General features: G+C 43.7%; 1 protein-coding gene across 2 annotated transcripts in view; it reads right to left on the bottom strand.

The window, feature by feature from the left end:
• Window positions 1-396: 396 nt before the first annotated feature.
• vps26c (VPS26 endosomal protein sorting factor C) overlaps window positions 397-23,329 on the bottom strand; it is a 76,840-nt gene continuing 53,907 nt past the window's right edge. For both annotated transcript variants that reach the window (XM_070893032.1, XM_070893031.1), the window contains 5 exons: window positions 22,961-23,041; window positions 22,188-22,262; window positions 7,456-7,606; window positions 4,987-5,139; window positions 397-681 (listed from right to left, as the gene is read on the bottom strand). In XM_070893032.1, coding sequence (XP_070749133.1) covers window positions 599-681; window positions 4,987-5,139; window positions 7,456-7,606; window positions 22,188-22,262; window positions 22,961-23,041 — 543 coding nt within the window. In that variant the 3' untranslated portion in view covers window positions 397-598. The remainder of the gene's footprint in view (window positions 682-4,986; window positions 5,140-7,455; window positions 7,607-22,187; window positions 22,263-22,960; window positions 23,042-23,329) is intronic.

Below are 23,329 nucleotides of genomic sequence, written 5' to 3'. Positions count from 1 at the left end.
ACAGTCTGAGGATAAGGGGTAAGCCATTTAGGACCGAGATGAGGAGAAACTTCTTCATTCAGAATTGTGAACCTGTGGCATTCTCTACCACAGAAAGTTGTTGAGGTCAGTTTGTTCAATATATTCAAAAGGGAGTTAGATGTGGCCCTTACGGCTAAAGGGATCAAGGGGTATGGAGAAAAAGTAGGAATGGGGTACTGAAGTTGCATGATCAGCCATGATCATATTGAATGGTGGTACAGGCTCAAAGGGCCGAATGGCCTACTCCTGCACCTATTTTCTATGTTTCAATCCTTGTAATATAAATGCTGTCTTATTCAAGTGTCTGAGTTTCGATGTGTTCAACCATGTATATATTTCCCCGAAGTATAAATTGTATCGAGGGAAAACACAACATAATGTGCAAATATTTATTTCTTAAAAAAAAATTCTCCATTTCTCAAAAAGGTACATGTCAATCAACCATAGGGCAAGTTTCGTAGGAAATGAGCTTTTCAAAATGGAATGTGACCTAGTTTCCAACAACTCAAAGTCATTCGTCATCGGTGACGCCGGACATCACCTCATCGACAGACAGTCGCTCTGCTCCCTGCTGAACTCAAAACCGGTAGATTTTAAGAGGGAAGTTCTCGGTGATCAGATGGTCATCCTGGAGAACCACCACAACGTTCACCTCAAATTCTGAGAAGACGACAAGAAGCAATTAAAAGAGATACTTTTCTAACCCTCCAACAGCATGGCAACACTTAACCTTTCCAAGCGCCCATGAACCAATCTTAAACACAGAAAAGCAAAATGGTTTGGATTTTAACTCGAGTTTTATAAAAAGGTTCAATCGGTTTGTAAAATGAAGAAAAACAGGAAAATCTGGAACTGAGAGAAAAACCATGAGGCTGGAAACACATTGGGCCAAACAGCATCTGCAAACAGAACAGGCAGGTTACGATGCTTTGTGTGTGTAACCTGTTTTTATAGATGCTGACCTGTGTATTTCAAGCATTTTCTGTTCTTTTTTAAATTGTAAAACAATGTTTCGGTCTTGTCCCACCCACAATATAACTTCAAAACCAGTAGTATTAACCAGGGACAGAGAAGTAAAAATAAGCCATAGACCACGAGGAAGCCCCTCCCACCCCGGCAACATACTTTCTGGGAACTGACAAAGACCAGTTAGTCACCCACAAGCCTCTTATGAAGATGGATGATCCACCTTGGGATAATCATCATCTTTAAATGGAAACATTCTCCATATACTGCAGAAGTCGGTTCCTCGAGCAACTGGATGAAGGGGAGACTTCTGCACTGTGTAGCGAATGTGGAATGAAGTTTGTAATTTGTTACAATCTATCCTGTACATTGCACTGCAATGGGATGGAATGTAAATACAGCAAATCAGAATGGGATGGAACGTACGTACAGCACGTCAGAATGGGATGGAACGTACATAGAGCACGTCAGAATGGGATGGAACGTACATAGAGCACGTCCATGCTTTCTAAAATGTAACTGACAAAAAGAATGTATTTTTGTCCATGATGGATTATTTGTTGGTTTCTTTACATCTGGCCATAGTACCCACACAGGATAAAGGGCAGTTATTACTAGCTGTGTACACAAGCTGTAGAGAATATACAGTACAGTTTGGCCAATAGTTGAACCTAATGGCAAAGTAGAGATGTGCACACTACAGGAAGTCTTTGTTGATAGTTTGATGGCAGTAATTATACTTGGACAGACACCTGTGTAACAGATCAAAGTGTTTGACACAGATTGTTGAATCCAGCCACTCCAGTCAATTCAAGCATCCTGTCCATTTAAAGTGGTTGAGAGAAATACAGTTTCAATATCCTGTTGGTACATCTTCTAAGGATATTGAATGATAGTTAAAGTTAGCTGATGGTCTACAGTTGGTCTGAAGCCATCGGACACTGGACTAAATCAGTAACTCTGTGCCAGCATTTCACCATCTAAGAAGTGAGTGAATGTTTCAAGGTTCAAATTTATGCCGAGAGTTAGTGCAGGAGCAGTGTCTTTTGTTTCAACAATTTGAGGATAGTAAAGGCTGTAATTACTCTAAATATGCTGTTTGTAAGGAATACTCTTCATTTACTGTTCAGACTGATGGGACGTATATTCATCTGCCTACTGAAGATGAGATCACAGGGTGATTGTTATATAGTTCAGTAAGTTGGCATACATTGACAAGAGTTCTTGGTTCCACCTCTGGGCCTTGCAACATTTACCTAGATATTCTCTGGTTCGCAGGGGCTGAAATTTTGGTCACTAATGCTGAACCCATATGAACAACTTGTATTTATAAAGTGCCTTTAACGTAGTAAAACTTCCCAAAGCACTTCACAGGAGTGTTATAAGACAAAAAAATTGACATCGAGCCATATAAGGAGAAATTAAGGCAGATGATCAAAAGCTTGGTCAAAGAGGTAGGTTTTAAGGAGCGTCTTAAAAGGAGGAAAGAGAGGTAGAGAGGAGGAGAGGTTTAGGCAGTGAGTTCCAGAGCTTAGGGCCCAGGCAACAGAAGGCATGGCCACCAATGGTTGAGCGATTATAATCAGGGATGCTCAAGAGGGTGCATAATAGGAGCGCAGATATCTCAGGGGGGTTCTGGGGTTGGAGGAAATCAGAGAGAAAGGCAGGGGCAAGACCATGGAGGGATTAGAAAACAAGGATAAGAATTTTGAAATTGAAGTGTTGCTTAACCGGGAGCCAATGAAGGTCAGCGAGCACAGGGGTGATGGGTGAACGGGACTTGGTGCAAATTAGGCCACGAGCAGCAGAGTTTTTGGATGACCTCAAGTTTACGTAGGGTAGAATGTGGGAGCCCAGCCGGAAGCATGTTGGAATAGTCAAGTCTAGAGGTAACAAAGATAAAAGACTTGCATTTATATGGCGCCTTTCACGACCACCGGACATCTCAAAGCGCTTTACAGCCAATTAAGTACTTTTGGAGTGTAGTCACTATTGTAATGTGGCAGCCAAATTGCTCACAGCAAACTCCCACAACCAGCAATGTGATAATGACCACAGGAATGAATGAGGGTTTCAGCAGCTGATGAGCTGTGGCAAGGGCGGAGACGGGCGATGCTACAGAGGTGAAAATAGGCGGTCTTAGTTATGGCAGGGATATGGGGTTGGAAGCTCATTTCAAGGTCAAATATGACACCAAGGTTGCGAACAGTGTGCTTCAGCTTCAGACAGGTGCTAGGGAGAGGGATAGAGTCAGTGGCTAGGGAATGGAGTTTGTGGCGGGGACCGAAAACAATGGCTTCAGTCTTCTCAATATTTAATTGGAGAAAATTTCTGCTCATCAAGAACTGAATGTCAGACAAGCAGTCTGACAATTTAGAGATATTGGAGGGGTTGAGAGAAGTGGTGATGAGGTAGAGATGGGTGTTGTCAGCGTACATGTGGAAACTGATAATGTTTTCAGAGGATGTCGTCAAGAGGCAGCATGTCGATGGAAAATAGGAGGGGCCAAGGATAGATCCTTGAGGGACACTAATGCTAACGGGAAGGGAAGCCATTCTAGGTGATTCTCTGGCTACAATTAGATAGATAAGAATGGAACTAGGCTAGTGCAGTCCTACCCAGCTGGATGGATGGTGTAGAGGCTTTGGAGGAGGATGGAGTCAACCATGTCCAAGGCTGCAGACAAGTCAAGGAGGGAGGGATAGTTTTTCTTTGTCACAGTCACAAAGGATGTCATTTGTGACTTTGATGAGAGCCATTTTGATACTGTGACAGGGGAGGAAACTTGATTGGAGGGATTCATCAGCTACCTGGACCCTAAGCACTGGAACTCGCTCCCTAAACTCTACACCTCTCTTTCCTCCTTTAAGACACTCCTTAAAACCTACCTCTAAACAAGCTTTTGGTCATCTGCCTTAATTTCTTCTTCTGTGGCTCGGTGTCAAATTTATCTGTTTGTCTGTAACACTGTTGAAAAGCACCTTGGGATGTTTTACTATGTTGAAGGCGCTATATAAATAAAAGTTATTATTCAAACATGGAGTTGTGAGAACGATGGGTATGAATTTGGAGGCAGCAACACATTCAAAAACTTGAGGAAAGGGAAGTTGGAGATGGGGCGATAATTTGCAAGGACGGAGGGTTCAAGCGTTGTTTTTTTGAGGCGTGGGGTGATGATGGCAGATTTGAGAGAGAGAGAGAGAGAGAGAGAGAGAGAGAGAGAGAGAGAGAGAGAGCCATTAACGTCCAATGTCAGCTAACATGGGAGCCAGAAAAGGAAGTTGGGTGGTCAGCAGTTTAGCTGGAATAGGGTCAAGGGAGCAGGAAGTGGGTCTCATGGACAGGATGAGTGCGTAGAAGTGATGAGGGGGGAATCAGAGAGAAACTGCAGAAAGATGCGAGCTCCGAGCTAGGGCATGTGTAAAGTACCTGATGTAAAAGAAAAATACAACAGCAACCATAAAGCAAAATAAAATTTTTTTTAAAGGCAGCAGCAATCCAAACTTTCAGTCTGGACTTTCCACTTACATAGCAGATGCTGTGGTGCTAGCACTTCTGGGTACCAAGAACAGAGTGCCCAGAGATTGAAGAATATGCTCTCAGGCCACTGCCTTCGATAAGTTGCTCCTATGTGGCCCAAGTGATAATACTGGCTTCTGCTCAGTGTCCAAATATGGCTGAAACTAGGAATTGGCAATATGGGGAAAGGGAACCACTGCTCTGTGCTGCAGCACCTCCTCTTAAACATTCTTTTGATGTTCTCAAGATCAGCAGTAGCGCAGTAACTTATAACTAGCATGACAGATATTGTCCATACCGTCCATTATTGCTCAGTGTTAATGCTGCCAGGCACAATCTAACTTTGCATTTTCAGTGTGTGGGTGATTGCACTGTGTCACAATTCACAGCTCTCTCCAGTCAGTCATTAGGCAGATGTGGCTGTGCCACTACTTTTCTTTTAAATAAAAGAAACACACATAACTGGGAACTCAGACTTACCGACTTTGAAATTGGTTGTTTCCAGCGTGGGGCAGGTAAAAAGCCGAGGAAAAACCATGTAAATGGGAATGGCCAGGCCTTGACAGATGTTACCATCGGCGATCTGGATGTTCTGAATTTCTGTGGCATCTCTTGCATAACCCTCTGCACAACCTAATGAAATAGTTGGGGGAGGTGGTGGTTAAAAAAGACAAAACTTGCATTTTATATAACGTCTTTCATGACCTCAGGACGTCCCAAAACTCTTTACAACCAATGAAGCACCTTTTAAAGAGCAGTCACTATTGTAATATAGGAAATACAACAGCCAATTTACACACAGCACACTCCCACAAAGAGCAATGTGAGAATGCCCAGATAATCTGTTTTGTTTAGTGATGTTGATTGATTGAGGGATAAGTATTGGCCAGGGCATTGGAGAGAATCTCTCTGCTTTTCAATCAAAATAGAGCCATGGGTCACACGAGTGGCCAGACGGGGCTTCGGTTTAACGTCTCATTCGAAAAGACAGCCTAGATTAGGTGCTCAAGTCTCTGCAGTGATACCTTCTGACTCAGACGAGAGTGTCATCACTGATCCACGTCTGGTTAGGAAGAAAAAATATCCCACTGTAGTAAAAGATATAGCATGCTGGAAATCCAAGGAAACTAATTTAGAGTCAGGAACAGGAACTCAATAAAAGTAACTCAAGTAATAGAAGAATAATGAAGAAAATAATGGCACTGCACTAAAGAGTGACAAATCCCCAGGCCCAGATGGTTTCTATTCCTGGGTTTTAAAGGAAGTAGGTGAGCACAGTGCAGATGCCCCAACTACAACTTTACAAAGTTCTCTTGATTCAGGAATCGTCCCTTGAAATTGTAAAATTCAGCATGTCACACCGCTAATTAAAATGGCGAGAGCGGGAAATCAGGGAATTATAGATCAGTTAGCCTAACATCTGTTGTCGGGAAATAGCTAGAGTCTATAATTAAGGATAGGGTGGCTGAATACATTGAAAATTTTCAGTTGATCAGAGAGCCAGCATGGATTTGTGAAAGGTAGGTCATGAATGACAAACCTGATTCAATTTTTGAGGTGGTGACAAAGTAGTGGACAGAGGGATGTCTATGGATGTTATTTATATGGACTTCCAGAAGGCATCTGATAAAGTCCCACATAAGAGACTGTTAACTAAGGGAGAAGCCCACAGAATTTTGGGCAAATTACTGATCTGGTTAGGAAATTGGCTGAGCGGCAGGAGATAGGTAGCAGGGATAATAGGGTAGGTACTCAAATCGATGTGACGAATGGAGTCCTGCAGAGATCTGTGTTGGGGCTTCAGCTATTCACAGTATTTATTAGCGACTTAGTATAGAAAGTCATATATCCAAATTTGCTGAATACACAAAGACAGGCGACAGTGTAGATGAAAGCATAAAACTACAAGGGATATTGATAGATTAAGTGAATGGGCAAAACTGTGGCAAATGGATTTCAATGTAAGCAAATGTGAGGTCATCCACTTTCGACTTAAAAAGGTTGGACAGGGTCCTTTCTAAATGATGAACACCGAAAAACAATTGAGATCCAGAGACTTGTGGATCCAGTCGAGAGATCATTAAAATGTCATGAACAGGTACAGAAAATAATTTAAAAGGCTAATGGAATGCTGGCCTTTATATCTAGGTGACTAGAATACAAGGGGGTACAAGTTATGCTGCAGCCCTGGTTAGACCACACCTGGAGTACTGTGAGCACTTCTGGGAACCTCACCTTCGGAAGGATATATTGGAGGGAGTGCAGCATAGGTTTACTAGAATGATACTTGGACTTCAACGGTTAAGTTATGAGGAGAGATTACACAAAGTAGCATTGTATTCCCTAGAATTTAGAAGGTTACGGGGTGATTTGATCAAAGTTTTCAGGATATTAAGGGGAACAGATAGGGTAGAGAGAGAGAGAAACGATTTCCGCTGGTTGGGGATTCCAAGGACTAGGGGGCATAGTCTCAAGATTAGAGCCAGATCTTTCAGGAGTGAAATTAGGAAAGACTTCTTCACACACAAAGGGTGGTAGAAGTTTGGAACACTCTTCCACAAATGGCAATAGGGGCTAGATCAATTGTTAATTTTAAATCTGAGATTGATAACCCAAGGTATTAAGGGATATGGGCCAAAATGGAGTTAGGTCACAGATCAGCCATTTCACTGAATGGCAGAACAGACTCAAGGAGCTAAATGGCCTACTCCTGTTCCTATGGTTCCTATATATTTATACTTCCCCTTAATCATAAAACAATTAGAAAATCAAATGTTGAATAAAAGCTGATGAGTGAAACATGTTTTACAAAGCAAGTACAATAAAACTAGATAAAGCACAGATCTCTGCGCCTCAAAGTAATGCCATTATTAAGAGTATTTACTGCACTGTGCTATGGTCAAACCTGATGCCCTCCCCTTTCAATTATTCCTGGAACACAGCACTGACCACAGGTTTCCACGCGCACTAGCTGAAGCTCGATGCTTTTGACGGGCACGTCCGAATTCTCCACTACCAGCTCTCCAGTCAGCGGCTGGGTGACGACGCAGTTTGTGGAGTCGAGGCGGCCACGGATTGTGAATCGAGGCAGCGATGTCCTCTGGAAAGAAGGTTGAAAAAAAAAGTCTGACAAGAGGATACAAGAAATAAAGTAGACAAAAGGAATGGCCACATGGTCCAACAAAACTCTGAAAGTTCACTTCCTAGTCTGTGCTGAGCCGTTATCACCCAGAATGGCAGTGGAAACATGTCAACTGGCCTCCAGATCTCGAGGCTGAGGCATACAGCATGGGCCTCAGCCATGAACGGAGTGTGGCAGGGTTAGATTAACGTACAGAGAAGGGGCAGGGGCCCCAACATGCCAGTGCCATCGATAGCTCCACACTGGAGCTACATAATCTCATCCTATTCCCCTGCTCTTTCCCTATATTTTTATCTTAAATTTTGTGTTTAACTCGACCTCAATTGCCATTTGCAGTTACGCAATCCATGTTGTTTGTGAAAATGTTTTTAACTTCTCCTTTTATACTTTTAGTACCGACCCCATGTTTATGCCCTCATGCTATTCACTCACCTACCAGCAGAAATAATTTTTCACCAGTCAAACCCTTTCGTAATCTTCAATGCTTCCACTGGATTTCAAGTTTTCTGCACCAGGAAATACAGCCATAGCTTTCATGTTTCTCATCATAACTACATTGTTTTATCAGTTAAGGAGATCTTCGAAATGCTCCTTCCAACAGGCACCGACCACCTCTCTGTCCTTGATGAGTACCTCACCGTTCTTGGCCAGCAGTGGGGTAGGGCCTTGGATGCTTGGGCCAAAGGTGGTCTTGACTGCGCTGAAGAATCCATGCACGGCCTCCCAGATGCATCTGAGGACTCACTTTTAGAGTGGAAGCAAGTCATTCTCGATTTCAAGGGACTATGATGATGATGATGATTGTTTTATCACTGGTATGAATCTGCTTTGCAGTTTTACATGGCCCCAATATCAATTCTATAACAGAGCGTCTCACTATGGCTGAACAGATTTATCACAACTGTTACTTTTTGTATTCAAAGCCTCTGTATATAAAACTCAAAAACCCATTTGCCTTTTAATGACACTTTTGCACCTGCAATTCTGCCCCTAAATCTCTTGGTTCTTCCACTTCGTTGAGATTTCTACCAGTTAGGTGATATTTCTAATCTCTTTTTCTCTCCCACACTGCGTTCTCACCTCCCCACCAAAATGCACCGTCTCACATTTGTTTGCATTGAAGTGCATTTGACAATTCTCCAACCTATATCCTCCTGCAGTCGCCCGTGTGGTTCCTCACCATTCGCTATGTCTGCTAATTTGGTGCTAGCCAATTTAGATACGTTATTATCCTCCATCTAAAGCATTTATGTATATGAAGAACGAGAGGTCATAACACCGCTCTCTGGGAGACACAAATCTGGGGAACGAGTATTTACTCCTATCCTCTGCTTTATTATCTACAGCTAATGTGTGTGGGGGAGGGCATCATTAAAAAAATTCTCCCTGGTTTGATTTTAATGAGTAAACAACTGTTTGATTATGAAATAATAGACTTGCAATAAAGGTTAGTGATGTTTTGCAAACAACCTGTGAGAGGAGCCATCATATTTGCCCAAATTTAATTGGTCCCCTCTTAACTCGGCCGTTGGACAATTTTGAATAGTCAGCAGCACACACCAATCCTGGTAAAGACTCAAAGTGATTGGAGCGAAGAGAAGACAGTTGTGATGATAATGTTATTGTTTCTAATCTATATTTTGTTTTTTCTTATTCATCCACGGGATGTGGGCGTCGCTGGCAAGACCAGCATTTATTGTCCATTGATAATTGTTAGGGAGGGTGTTCCAGGGGTTTGACCCAGCGACGGTATATTGCAGCATTACTGAATGAACACATTACATACACCTACAGAAATGTAAAAAGAATATGGCTGCCCAACGGATCAGTTGGTAAACACAATGCCCAAAATGCAAAATGAGTCATACAGAACAGGAAGGTGCTAGATTCAATTCTTAGCCTCTGAATAGTTAGTTGGAGCTGTGGCAGGAAGTGGAAAAACATTCTCACACTGCCTTTCCAGAAACCAGCATTGTGTGGGGACAGGACTGGGCATTGGCTGTGATGCCCTCCATGTTTGAATAGCACATTGACAATCACTACCTTGATTCACAAATGAAGAGTGGTCACTTGGGTGATGAATCAGGGTGTGGCCAGTGCCTGTGGAATCATTTCCCCTCCTAAGTTGGGGGTAACATTGGGGGGGGAGGGGGGGAGAAGCATTGATTCCCAAAGAATGTAAAAAAAAATTTAGTTTTGGGCTCTTCGTCTGAATTGGAAAATAAGCAAGCACTGAAGATTAAGCAAAATGAAGAAAGTGGGCTTGACTCTGCATTGGCAACACAGACTAGCAACGCGAGTGGTGAGGGGGAAGAGAAGGCCAGAAGATCCATTGTTTGTGCAGATTGTGACATCACTTCCCCTCACCCGAGCCATAGCGAGAGAACGAACCTACGACTGTATTGTACAGACAAGTGCCTGCAGCTGTACACTGTGCCCATTTAAAAGATAAATCATCAACACAATGCAGCCTTTGTTACTGATACTAAAAGATGTTCAATTACAATGGAGCGCACAATACAATCACAATCCCCACACACAACCAACAAAAATATCCTTTGCATATCAACAAAGGCTAAAAAAACATTATTCTCTTTGCAGAATACAATTTCTGCTGAAGCTGTGCTCCCTTGGCTACTTCCTGTTAATGATTTTTCTTTAACCCATGCTCTGTTACTAATTCCCCCTGCTGCCCCTACTCCCATCGGGAGCACTTCTTGTTGAGTTACAATTTCACTGGTGCTAGTAGCCCTCCAGCATTTGCCCATGTAGCTATCCTTCATGTGTAAAACCAGGTGAAAGTTGACAATGTTCCACTCCGATGTTACACACAAAACTGATCAGATGTTGTTCACCCAGAATGCATCTTAAGATTGCCTATTTTGAACATGGCTACATTTAGGGGCTGGGGGAACACAACAGACCATAATTTTTTTTTTTTTTTTTTAAAAGATGCACAGCAAGACTAGCATTTCACAGAATATGCCACCACTTGCTTCTTCTGCGATGGGAAAGGCCTGATAGCACGAAAGGCAGGGAGCTATTAGCTGTAAATTTATTGGAGGGAAGCAGGGGACATTGTATAAAACTTCAAAATATGGTAAAAGATCAACTTTAGCTGAGGTAGCTTTGACAGGAAAAAACAAAGTAAATTACTATATTCAAATGATTAATTATTTATTTACGCAGTGTAGCGTAATAAAGTAGACTAGTAGAATAGTTCGTTGATAGCATAGTAGTTTTGTTACTAGTAGCCCAGTTAATCCAGTAATCCAAATGGGACGAGTGATCTAGAGACACAAGCTCAAATCCCACTATGGCACGTGGGGAATTTAAATTCAATTAAATAAATCTGGAATAAAAAGCTAGTGTCAGTAATGGTGACCATGAAATTACTGGATTATCATAAAAACCCATCTGGTTCACCAATGAAGGAAATCTGCCGTCCTTACCTGGTCTGGCCTATGTGACCCCAGATCAGACCCACAGCAATGTGGTTGACTCTTAACTGCCTCTCTGAAATGTACCAAAATGTACAAAAATTATAACACTGTGAGCACCTTCACCACATGGACTGCAGCAGTTTAAGGTGGCATCTCACCACCACGTTCGAGGGCAATTAGGAATGGGCATCAAATGTTGGCCTTACCAGCGATGCCCACATCCTACGAATGAATAAAAAAAAAAAGAGTGGCACAAGCACAATGGACAGAATTCTGTGCTGTATGAATCCAAGATACGCTAAGCTTATTAACATGGGTCTTGCTTGGAGAGCTTTCGAACATTCTGGAAGTTAACTAATGGGGAATGCTGATGACGGGTGTGTGACAGCACTGAATAAAGTAATATTTTTTAAAACAAATACAGTGGAATAAGCTTATACTTTCCTCCTAAAATACACCATCTTTTTTTAAACTAGCAGGTCTCGAGGTCAGCGGGCGGGATCGGTGAGAAAATGTTTTTTTTGACAGCGGGTTGGGAAGGCAGCGTATGACTACCCAATTAAACTAATTATAATGCACTTATCAGACCCTTAACCTTACTTTTTAAACTTTAACTTCATGGCCACGAAACCACGCTGCTCGGTGACCGGTCTATCAACCTGAGGCAGGAGGTCAGTGGCCATTGCCCCAGCTTCAAATGTACAGTAAAAGCTCCCACCTGACAGAGTACTTTACTCAGCCACAAGCTGTCCCCCACTGCATTTCCACAACAGATTCAGCAGGCTGAATGTCTTTCCACAAGTCTCCATTCCAGTCTCACCTCATTACTTCTCTCATTGACAGATAGCTTCTGTCATCTGTACTTCAACAGCCATCTATTCAATCAGCATAGGTGCTATTGTGTTCCTAACACAGATGAGGCTGCACACAGGGAGGTTAAAGTAACACTGACCTGAGTCTTTAATAAGACACTCCAGAGTGAGGAACAAGCCTTCGAGGCCGGCTTATATACAGTGCTCCCAAGGGATGCTGGGATCCCTTCGGACTTCAGGGGTTGAGATCTCTGGTGGCAGAACATGGGAGTGCATGCTTTACAGATACACAACAGGTGCCGTTTATACGGTCCCATCTTGGTCCTCAGAATCGGACCACGATGAGCCGCAACACCAACATCAACTTTCTAATGTTGTACCTTTGTTTAAAAAGGGAGAAAGGGATAGACTGAATAATTACAGGCCAGTCAGCCTAACCTCTGGTGGGAAAATTATTGAAAAAAATCCTGAGGAACAAGATAAATCTACATTTGGAAAGACATGGATTAATTAAGGACAGTCAGCATGGATTTGTTAAGGAAAGGTCATGTCTGACTAACCTGATTGAATTTTGAGAGGAGATAAATAGGAGGGTTGATGAGGGCAGTGCGTATGATGTAATGTATATGGACTTTAGCAAAGCTTTTGATGAGGTTCCACATAGACTGTACACGAAAGTAAAAGCCCATGGGATCCAGGGCAAAGTGGCAAGTTGGATCCAAAATTGGCTCAGAGGCAGGAAGCAAAGGGTAATGGTTGATGGGTGTTTTTGTGGAAGGTGGTATCCAGTGGGGTTCCACAGGGCTCAGAACTAGGTCCCTTGCTTTTGTGGTATATATCAATGATTTAGACTTGAATGTTGGAGGTATGATTAAGATGTTTGCAGGTGGCACTAAAATAGGCTGTGGGGTTGATAATTAAGAAGAAAGCTGCGGCAGGTGGGCAGAATAGTGGCAAATGGAATTCAATCCGGAGAAATGTGGTAATGCATTTGGGGAGGTCTAAGGCAAGGGAATACACATTAAATGTACAGTGAAAAGTGTAGAGGAACAGAGGGACTTTGGAGTACAGGTCCACAGATCCCTGAAGGTAGCAGGCCAGGTAGGTAAGGTGGTTAAGAAGGCATATGGACTACCTGCCTTTATTAGTCGAGGCATGGAATACAAGAGCAAGGTTATGCTTGAACTGTATAAAACACTGGTTAGGTCGCAGCTGGAGTAGTGTGCGCAGTTCTGGTCACCACATTAGAAGATGTGATTGTACTGGAAAGGGTGCAGAGGAGATTTACAAGAAAGTTGCCTGGACTGGAGAATTTTGGCTATGAGGAAAGATTGGAGGTGCTCGATCTGTTTTCTTTGGAAGAGAGGAGACTGAGGGGAAACCTGATTGAGGTGTATAAAATTATGAGGGGCCTGGATAGAGTGAATAGGAAGGACCTGTTTTCCTTGGCAGAAGGGTCAACAACCAGGTTTAAAGTAACTGGGGGAGATTTAGAGGAGATACGAGGGGACATTTCTTCACCCAGAGGGTGGTGGGGTCTGGAATTCACTGCCTGAAGGGGTAGTAGAGGCAGAAAGCCTCACCATATTGAAAAAATACTTGGATGTACACTTGAAGTGCCGTAACCTACAAGGCTTCGGACCAAGAGCTGGAAAGTGGGATTAGGCTGGATAGCTGTCAGTCGGCGCAGATAACGATGGACTGTAAATTTCTATGACTCTCTGAAATGATATTCACCAACATCAAGAAGGTTGCAGGAGACATCATGTTACAGTAGCAGGGTAGCCGACCCTCGATTTTCTTAACTTTTGTTACAATGGCCTGATTAACTATTTACGGCCTGATTAAGGCAGCATAACTAAGACCACCTATTTCCACCTCCGTAACTTCGTCTGTCTCCACCCTTGCATCAGCTGATCCACTGCTGAAGTCCTCATCCATGGTTTTGTTACCTCTAGACTTGACTACTCCAACGCACTCCTGGCTGGCCTACCACATTCTACCCTACATAAACTAGAGCTGACCCAAAACTCGGCTGCCTGTGTCCCAACTCGCAGCAAGTCCCACTCACCCATGCTCACTGAACTACATTGGCTTCCGGTTAAGCAATGCCTCTATTTCAAAATTCTTAACCTCATTTTCAAATCCCTCCATGGCTTCACCCCTCCCCATCTCTAATCTCTTTCAGCCCCACAATCCCCCGATATGCCCGCGCTTCTCTAATTCTGCCCTTTTGAGCATCGCTCAACCATTGGTGGCTGTACCTTCTGTTGCCTAGGCCCCAAGCTCAAACTCCCTGCCTAAACCTCTCCGCCTCTCTATCTCTCTTTCCTCCTTCAAGACACTCGTTAAAACATACCACTTTGACCAAGCTTTTGGACACCTGCGCTAATTTCTACTTATGCAGCTCACGGTGTCAAATTCTTATCTCATAATAGAAACATAGAAATTTACAACGCAGAAGGAAGCCATTTCAGCCCATCGTGTCCGTGCCGGCCGACAAAGAGCCACACAGCCCTCAGTCAGCAGCCCTGCAGGTTACTATAAACCTATGAACAATGAACAATGGCGGGCAGGTAAAGAGCATTTAGCCCAACCAGTCCGACCCACACAACTACGATACCCCATGTATCGCAATATTTTACCCCCCACCCCACCCGGAGCCATGCGATCTCCTGGGAGAGGCAAAAAAAGATAAAAACCCAGGCCAATTAGGGACAAAAATCTGGGAAAATTCCTCTCCGACCCATCCAGGCGATCGAAACTAGTCCAGATCATCACTCTGGCCGTATTTGATTCCATGATGTACTTACCATCGTGTCGGTGCCAGCCAACAAGAGGTTAGCCAGTCTAACACCACTTACCAGCTCTATGTTCGTAACCCTGCACGTTACGACACTTGAAGTGCACATCCAAACACCTTTTAAATGTGGTGAAGGTTTCTGCCTCCACCACCCTTCCCAGCAGCGAGTTCCAGACCCCGACAAGCCTCTGCGTGAAGAAGCTTCCCCTCAAATCCTTCCACCAACCACCTTAAACCTATGCCCCCTTGTAATTGACTCCTCCACGAAGGGAAATAGGTCCTTGCTATCCACTATGTCCAGGCCCCTCAAAATTTTATACACCTCAATGAGGTCTTCCCTCAGCCCCCTCTGTTCCAACAAGAAACAACCCAGCCTATCCAATTTGTCTTCATAGCTAAGACTCTCCATTCCAGACAGCATCCTCGTAAATCTCCTCTGCACCTCTCCAGTGCAATCACGTCCTTCCTATAATACGGCGACCAGAGCTGCACGCAGTATTCCAGCTGTGGTCTAACCAGTGTTTTACACAGTTCACGTATAACTTCCTTGTTCTTGTATTCTATGCCTCGGCCAATAAAAGGAAAGCATTCCGTATGCCTTCTTAATTACCTCATCCACCTGGCCTGCGATTTTCAGGGATCTGTGGATAAGCACTCCAAGGTCCTTTTGTTCATCTACACTTCTAAGCGGCCTACCGTTTAATGTATATACCCTTTCCTGATTAGTCCTCCCCAAGTGCATTACCTCACACTTCACCAAATTAAATTCTATTTGCCACTGTTCTGCCCACCTGACCAGCAGATTGATATAATTCTACAGTCCATGACTTTCCTCTTCATTATTAACCACACAGCAAATTTTAGTGTCACCTGCAAACGTTTTAATCACACCCCTATATTCAAATCTAGATCGATGTATACCACAAAAAGCAAGGAACCCAGTACTGAACCCTGCGGAACCCCACTGGAAACATCCTTCCAGTCACAAAAACAGCAATCAACCATAACCCTTTGCTTCCTACCTCTAAGCCAATTTTGGATCCAACCTGCCACTTTGCCCTAGATCCCATGGGCTTTTACCTTCTTGATCATTCTGCCCTGTGGGACCTTATCAAGAACTTTGCTAAATCCATATACACTACATCGTATGCACTACCCTCATCGACCGTCCTGGTTACCTCCTCGAAAAATTCAATCAGGTTAGTCAAACACGATCTTCCCTTAACAAATCCGTGCTGACTGCCCCTGATTAATCCTTGCCTCTCTAAATGTAGATTTATCCTGTCCTTCAGGACTTTTTCCAATAATTTTACCACCACTCAGGTAGGTTGACAGGCCTGTCATTACTCGGCCTATCGCTTTCTCCCTTCTTAAACAAGGGTACCACATTAGCAGTCCTCCAATACCATGCCTGAATCCAAAAAAGACTGGAAAATGATGGCCAAAGCCTCTGCTATTTCCTCTCTTGCTTCGCTCAATAGTCTGGAATGCACTTCATCCAGGCGTGGGGACTTATCCACTTTCAAAGCTGCCAAACCCCCCAATACCTCCTTTCTGTCTATTTCGTCCAGAATTTCACACTCCTCGATAGCAGTATCTACATTGTTTCTGTTTTCACAAAGGAAAGGGGCAAAGTATTCATCAAAAAGCATATCCACATCTTCTGCCTCCACACACAGATTACCCTCATGGTCTCTAAATAGGCCCTACCCTTTCTTTAGTTATCTTCTTGCTCTTAATATATTTATAGAACATCTTTGGATTTTCCTTGCCAAGAATTTTTCATGCTCTCTCTCAGCATTCCTAATAACCTTTTTAATTTCACTTCTGAACTTCCTATTTTCCTCCAGCGATTCAACAGTATTTAGCTGTTGGTATATGACATAAGCTTCCCTTTTTTTCTTTATCCTCCCTTGCAAGTCCCGAGACATCCAGGGGGCTCGAGAATTGTTATTCCCACCCTTTTTCTTTAAGGGCGCATGTTGTGGCCTGAGCCCTCCAGATCTCCTCCTTGAATGCCTCCCACTGTTCAGACACTAATTTACTTTCAAGTAGCTGTTTCCAGTCCACTGTGGCCAAACCATTCCTTAACTTGGCAAAGTTAGCTTGTCCCCAATTTGGGACTTTTATTCCTGGTCTATCCTTGTCCTTATCCATAACTACCTTGAATCTGACTGAATTATGGTCACTGGCACCCAAGTGCTCTCCCATTGATGCCCCTTCCACCTGCCCAGCTTCATTCCCCAAAACTAAATTCAGAACCACCCCCTCCAGTGTTGGGCTTGTTACATACTGACTAAAAAAGTTCTCTGGAATGCATTTTTAGGAATTCTGCACCATCTATACCCTTCACACTATATTTGTCCCAATCAATATTAGGATAGTTGAAATCCCCGACTATTGCCCCAAGGTTTTTGGACTTCACAGAAATTTGCGTACATATTTGCTCTTCTATCTCCCTCCCACTGTTTTGGGGGTCTATAATACAATACATGGCCAGCAGTGTGATCACCATGTGAAGCACCTTGGGATGTTTCACTACATTAAAGGCACTATATAAATACAATGATCATACCCTTAGTGATAGACTATTACATCATACGCCCTTCATGATCTTCACCCTTAGTTTGCATTAACGACTATTAGCTCAAATTCCAGAGGCTTGTTGTCTCTAATGGTACAAGTGGGTAAGAGATCTATAGCTGTCACTCTTCTATATGATGGGATTAAGACATGGTATAAACTGCCTAACTACAACTAGGGGAAAGGTTAACTCAGCATGTGTGACAGCCCAACACTTTGAGCAATCACATGCATACACTAGATGCAAGCCATATTATATGGATTTACAATATCAATGTTGTTCTCCAGTTGTTTCCAGGACAGCATGTACATTTGCCAATGGCTAGGATTTTGACAGTCATCTTGGATTGTTTTTTCTCTTTGCACTGAAGATTTCCCTCGAATTGAACACAGCTCTTCATTCCCAGTGTTGAGAACCTCGGATGAGCCAGTCACCTTTGGGTTGCTCATTTTTGTTTAACCTCTCCCTTGACCTCACCCCATGCCACAGCGTTTATCTCATCTGTTGTAGTCACAGCAACGCAACAGGCTGCACCTCAGGCCATCAGCTGAGTCACTAGCAATTAGCGTTCCGGGAAATGAGAGGAAACTCTCCACACATCCCATTTAACACCAGGTAACAAGCCCAGCAGCAAGAGTCTCCTGGGCATTTCCAGCCACTATATAAAACGCTCGTTCAATAACGTGTGCATACGTGTGAAGAAATGGATTCAGACTTGTTCCATTTTGCAAGCCATTACTTGCCCAGCTTTGACAATACAATCCCTCATCTTCCTTCCATTCTCACCCATCGCTGTTCTGTTGGCTTCTGTTCGTTTTTAATTTTCTACAAATCTAGAAAAGAATTCTCTCAATGGTTCCTTCCCAGCCTCTGCCATCACTTTCCACAGGGAGGTTTACACCCATGTAGCCTGGAGTGGCTCACCCTCCACCTAGGCCAGCGGAGAATGCAATTCATGTTGTTGAACTGAAAAAATAAAATCACAGGTGCCGCTTTCTACCCACGGCAATAAACACCATTTTACTCAAGGACCAGTTCCCTGCAAGCTAAGTATTTGACGAATTTTTTTTTAACCCCAGACTTGCACTTCATCCCCAATATAGTTAGAGTAAAAAATCTAAACCAAGCCCTAGCTTCTGATGGGCAAGTGCTTTCTATCGCAGCTTAGTTTTTAAAAAGTAGAATTTTGGGATAAAAATAAAACCAGCTTGCATCACGAATTGAACAGAGATCTTAAAGCAGTCTTTAATCCGGGAGCCGTGGGTTAACCTGGCGCAGTTGGGAGCATTCTTGGCTCTGGATTGGAAGGTTACTGGGCCAATCTTTAAGCCCAATCTCAGCTGACGCTCCACTGCAATACTGAGGGAACTCCGAATTGCCAGAGGTGTTAATATATGGACGAACAGAGATCCCATCTGCCTCTTCTTTGAAGAGCGGGGAGGTTTCTCCTGGTGTACTGGTCTATATTGCTTCCCCCAACTCGCAAACAATAACTACCAGACAATGCCCAGCCACCAATCAGACCAGAACCTTCTGCACCATCTAAAGCAGTGACACAATCCCATGCTGATCAGATATGAAACTTGGAGATAAAAAGAGCAGAATGTATACTTGTCTGCCACTGCCACCCACCACCAGCCTCAATAAGAATCACCAAAGTCCTACCACGGGGAGCCACAGACACCGTCAGTCCATAATGAAAAAAAAACTCACGTCTAATCCGATGATACGCCTTGTGGCCTGTTGTCAAACAGCAGGCGAGAAAAACTATTACATAAAAATAGTCGCAGACCGCAAAAGTTGATTTCAACAGGAAACAATTTTTTTTTTTATAAAGTGCAGACGCAAATCAGAGATAAACTAGGTCACCAGGCGCTTCAGGGAAAACACATAACGCATCTGTAAACAAGTGCTTTCCTGTTCTTATCACTTCGCTTGTGGGGTTCAATTCCAGGACAAAGTAACAATAATGGGGTTTTCTCTCATGTCCGAGGTCACATCTCACTTTAGCATGCAGATCGGAACAACTGTGCAATCAGATCAAGTCTACCGACTGCCATGGCACTTCACATGATAGCCCCTTTAGGGGAACCTGCAATCACTTGTATTTGACTGTGCAATGAGACGAGAACCCACAGCAAAACACAAGCAAGGAAGTTCCCATTGCACAAAGAGGCTTTCACATTCTTGTATGTGTGACGGAAGCCTTTCGGAAAGACAAGTAGTTTCCAATGATTATTCCATTTAGCTTTCAGCAGCCTGGTCAACAAGGAATGCGTAGCACAGATGATGAGTGTGTACAATTTGAACTGTGGACAAGTAATAAATTGGGCAAAAAAGTTACTTATCGGGTATTAGATTTCTTGCATTGTAGAGCAGCACACTGTCGTATAGCTCAGCTCTATGGGGGTTGGGGAAACCAACAGGCTGGCTGGACATCTGCACAAAAATGTCGATCACAAAAATGCAAACAGGCAGTGCCCCATGGTAGAAATCTTACTCCCACATTGTATAAAGTTCATTCAGCTATGGCACTCTCGCCTCGGAGTCAGAAGGTTGTGGGTTCAAGTCCCACTCCAGAAACTTGAGCACAAAAATCTAAGCTGACACTCCAGTGCAGTGCTGAGGGAGTGCTGCATTGTCAGAGGGGCCGTCTTTTGGGCGAGACGTTAAAACCGAGGCCCCGTCTTCCCTCTCAGGTGGACGTAAAAGATCCCATGGCACTATTTCGAAGAGCTGGGGTAATCACCCCGGTGTCCTGGCCAAAATTTATCCCTCAATCAGCATCACTAAAACAGATTATCTGGTCATTATCACATTACTGTTTGGAGAGCTTGTTGTGCGCAAATTGGCTGCCGCGTTTCCCACATTACAACAGTGACTACTTCAAAACTACTTCATTGGCTGTAAAGCACTTTGGGACATCCTGAGGCCATGAAAGGCACTAAATAAAGCAAATCTTTCTTTTCTAAACTGAAACTAACCAGCATCAGAAACTGTGGGTATATGGATGATGTACATCAAAGAATGAAGACCCTACCCAGTAAGGTAGTTACTTTCCCCCTTCTTTCCACATCCTCTACACAGCACATTGAAGTAGCACAAACATGGCAGGAGGGGACAACTCCTGTGTAGGGAATGCCCTTGTGTCGGAGCCATGACACCATCGGTCAGGATCGCTATGCCAAAAGTATTGTCATGTACTGTAGTTAATCTAGACGGCAATGTTAATAAATGTGTCCATATTGCTCAATGTGGCAGCCTTGCATACGCTACCAATTGGGGTGAAATGACCTGCCCCCCTGGGCTTTTCTCCAGGAAGATGATCAGTGTAGGACGCACTCAACCGTCCATTTGGCAATCCGTTGCTTAGTCACTAGTGTGTCTTGGATCTTTACATGAGAAACATGTTTAGACTGCATGAATTGCTTATGGAAGAGGTGTAAAAACTTGGGGCTCTGAGCATTGACAGAATGGAAACAGTGGTTCACATCTGACTTGTACAGCAGTGGGTAAATGGAACAATTCCTCAAGCCAAATGAACCTGGGGCATGACCTGAGGATGAATCCCAAAGACTGCCAAATCAGATACAACAGATCTACAACAGGGGCTCTCGCAGTTCACCAACCCTGCAGGCTATCACTGCTGTTTTACGTAAAATAAATTTAAACTGACCTGTTTGAAGAGGTTTGAATAGAGAGCACATTAACCGGTGACCTTAATTAAGGTCGCAGTTGGGATTCAGTGAGGGCCCAACTCCAACTGCTTGGACAAGACAGGACACCAAATAATCCAAACTGGTCATGAAGGACAAAGAAATGCAAGTAAAGATTTACATTTATATACCACCTGATCAGTCAAAGTGCTTCACATATAATCGATTACTTTGAAATATAGTGACAGTTATGTATGCAAATGCAACAGCCATTGTGCACCCCCATAGGCTACAATGAGTGACCATGTAGTCTGTGTTTTGGATGGAGTTGGGCGAGGTAGGAATTTTGGGTAGGAAACCAGGAGACTCCTTCCTCCTCAAATATTACCATGGGATCCTTAATGTTCAGTTGAACCATTGGAACACGCACATGGGATCTTGACTTAGTATCATATCCAAAGAATGTGGAGACAATCCATTCCCACTCCTCCAAACACTGCACTAAAGTGTCAACTGAGATTACGTGCTCAGGTCCTGGAATGGCGTTTGATGCCACGACCAACTGACTCAGAAGCAAGAGGCAAACTAAGCCAAGCTGACACTGGAATCTGAACCTGAAATTGGCATTCTGCCGCTGCTCAGTGCTATGATGCCACAGAATGAGTCAGTGGGGCCAACAAGGGAATGTGGTCAACTTTCATTGTCTGCCTCGAGTCATCCGGGAAGTCAAAGTAAACACAGTCAGTAACCTACATGTCGCAAGAGCTCGGTCCTCGAGCTGAAACACAAGACCTACCATCTGTCCAGAGGGCAACTGGTTTATCTATGGATACCAGCCCTCCCCGCCCCCACAGTTCGTGAAATGCTAAACTACCTTCAGATGGATCTTCTCGTCACAAGGGTGAACTGCGAGATAACAGAGACCATCCGCAACTATGCTGTCTGTGATAGTTCAATGCTGAGTCGAGAGAATAATCTTGTGAGCCAGACACTAGTACACCAACAGAATCACATCTCAACAAAGAGAGAAGTGAATCTTCCTGTTTGTTGGCCACACATGCTTGCTCTGTACATGTTTCAGAGCCAACCTGAGTGCCCTAACCACTAATGGATTGACGTGCCAAGTTGGCTGTTTTTTTTTTTAAATTCCACTTGCCCTTCCCCCAATTCCTTTGCAGAATTGTTTCCTGAAGAGACAGTGACCTATCCAAGCCCCGACTCTTACCAGCAGTGCTGCTCACCTCTCTGATGTTCTGCAGTGATTCGGGGGTGATGCTGAAATCCACAGGGCTGGGAGTTAGCCTCCCCTTCTGAGGCTTTAAAAGAAAAGAATTAAAATTAAAAGAAAAAGCCTTGCAGCACATTAATTTCACAACTTGGAAGAGGATGACATTTTACGCAAATACTAGGAAGACACGCGGGTCGAGTTCCCAATCGCATGCAGCCGTGCGGAGCCTCATCTGCTGGGGGCGCACATTAGGAAATCACGGCCCCCACAGTTTTCTGTCCATTTATTTCTCAATGTGCTCTCCCGAAAGATGAGGTTCCGCACCAGGAGCGGCCTTCAGGAAATCGGGCCTGTAATGTAGAAGATACTTCCATTTGCCACAGGTAAATATGCTCTCCCACCCCCACCCATAAAATTCAACACACTGTCCTCAACAAGTTCACTATAATTCATTCACTTCAACTTCTCTTCCTTATTTTGGTGCTGTTTGATAACATTTATTATTATTCTCCATTCTTGCTGCCTCTTTGTCTGCTTAGGCCTTCCCTTTATTTCTTTCACTTCTGAGCATTGAGTCCTCACTCGTACAGGTCCCTTCTCCAGCTTCTCTCCACAGACATCCACATCCATTAATTATCTTTGTCCCTCATGTACTAGCTTCACAGGTAAGATAATGACTACCCCCCGCCAGTTCTCCGAAGGCAAATTAAAGGACATCAAAACCAAGACGCAAACACTCATTCTTCTTCCGACCATGGCGTCTTCATAAAGCTGGTCTGCACTTACCAGTGAATGCACAATGAACTCGCAGCTCTTGTTCAAGTCTTTGGCAAGCAGTGGTCGACGCATGTCACAACGGAGCGTGTACTGAAAGAGGAACAATAGTCAATCACAGCTCTGGGCCCGGAGCAATCCAATTCATTAAAGAGTACCAAAAAAGACCCAAATCCACCACCCACAAGCTTGAGTAAGCAGCAGTCCAGAACTGCAAGTTTACTGACTGGTCACCAATGGTACCCTGGGGCTGAACAGCCACAGACTGCTGAAAGGTTGTTTGTCACAAGTGGCACTATCCACAGAGGAAACCAAATCAGTATGGATTACCAAGGACCAGAAATCTGCATCGCAAGTTTCATCACTGGAAGGGACTTATAA

Source organism: Pristiophorus japonicus, chromosome 11 (genome assembly GCF_044704955.1).
Source record: "Pristiophorus japonicus isolate sPriJap1 chromosome 11, sPriJap1.hap1, whole genome shotgun sequence".
Taxonomy (NCBI): Eukaryota; Metazoa; Chordata; class Chondrichthyes; family Pristiophoridae; genus Pristiophorus; species Pristiophorus japonicus.
The sequence above is the reverse complement of the archived record's forward strand: the minus strand, read 5'-3'. Positions and strand labels throughout refer to the sequence as shown.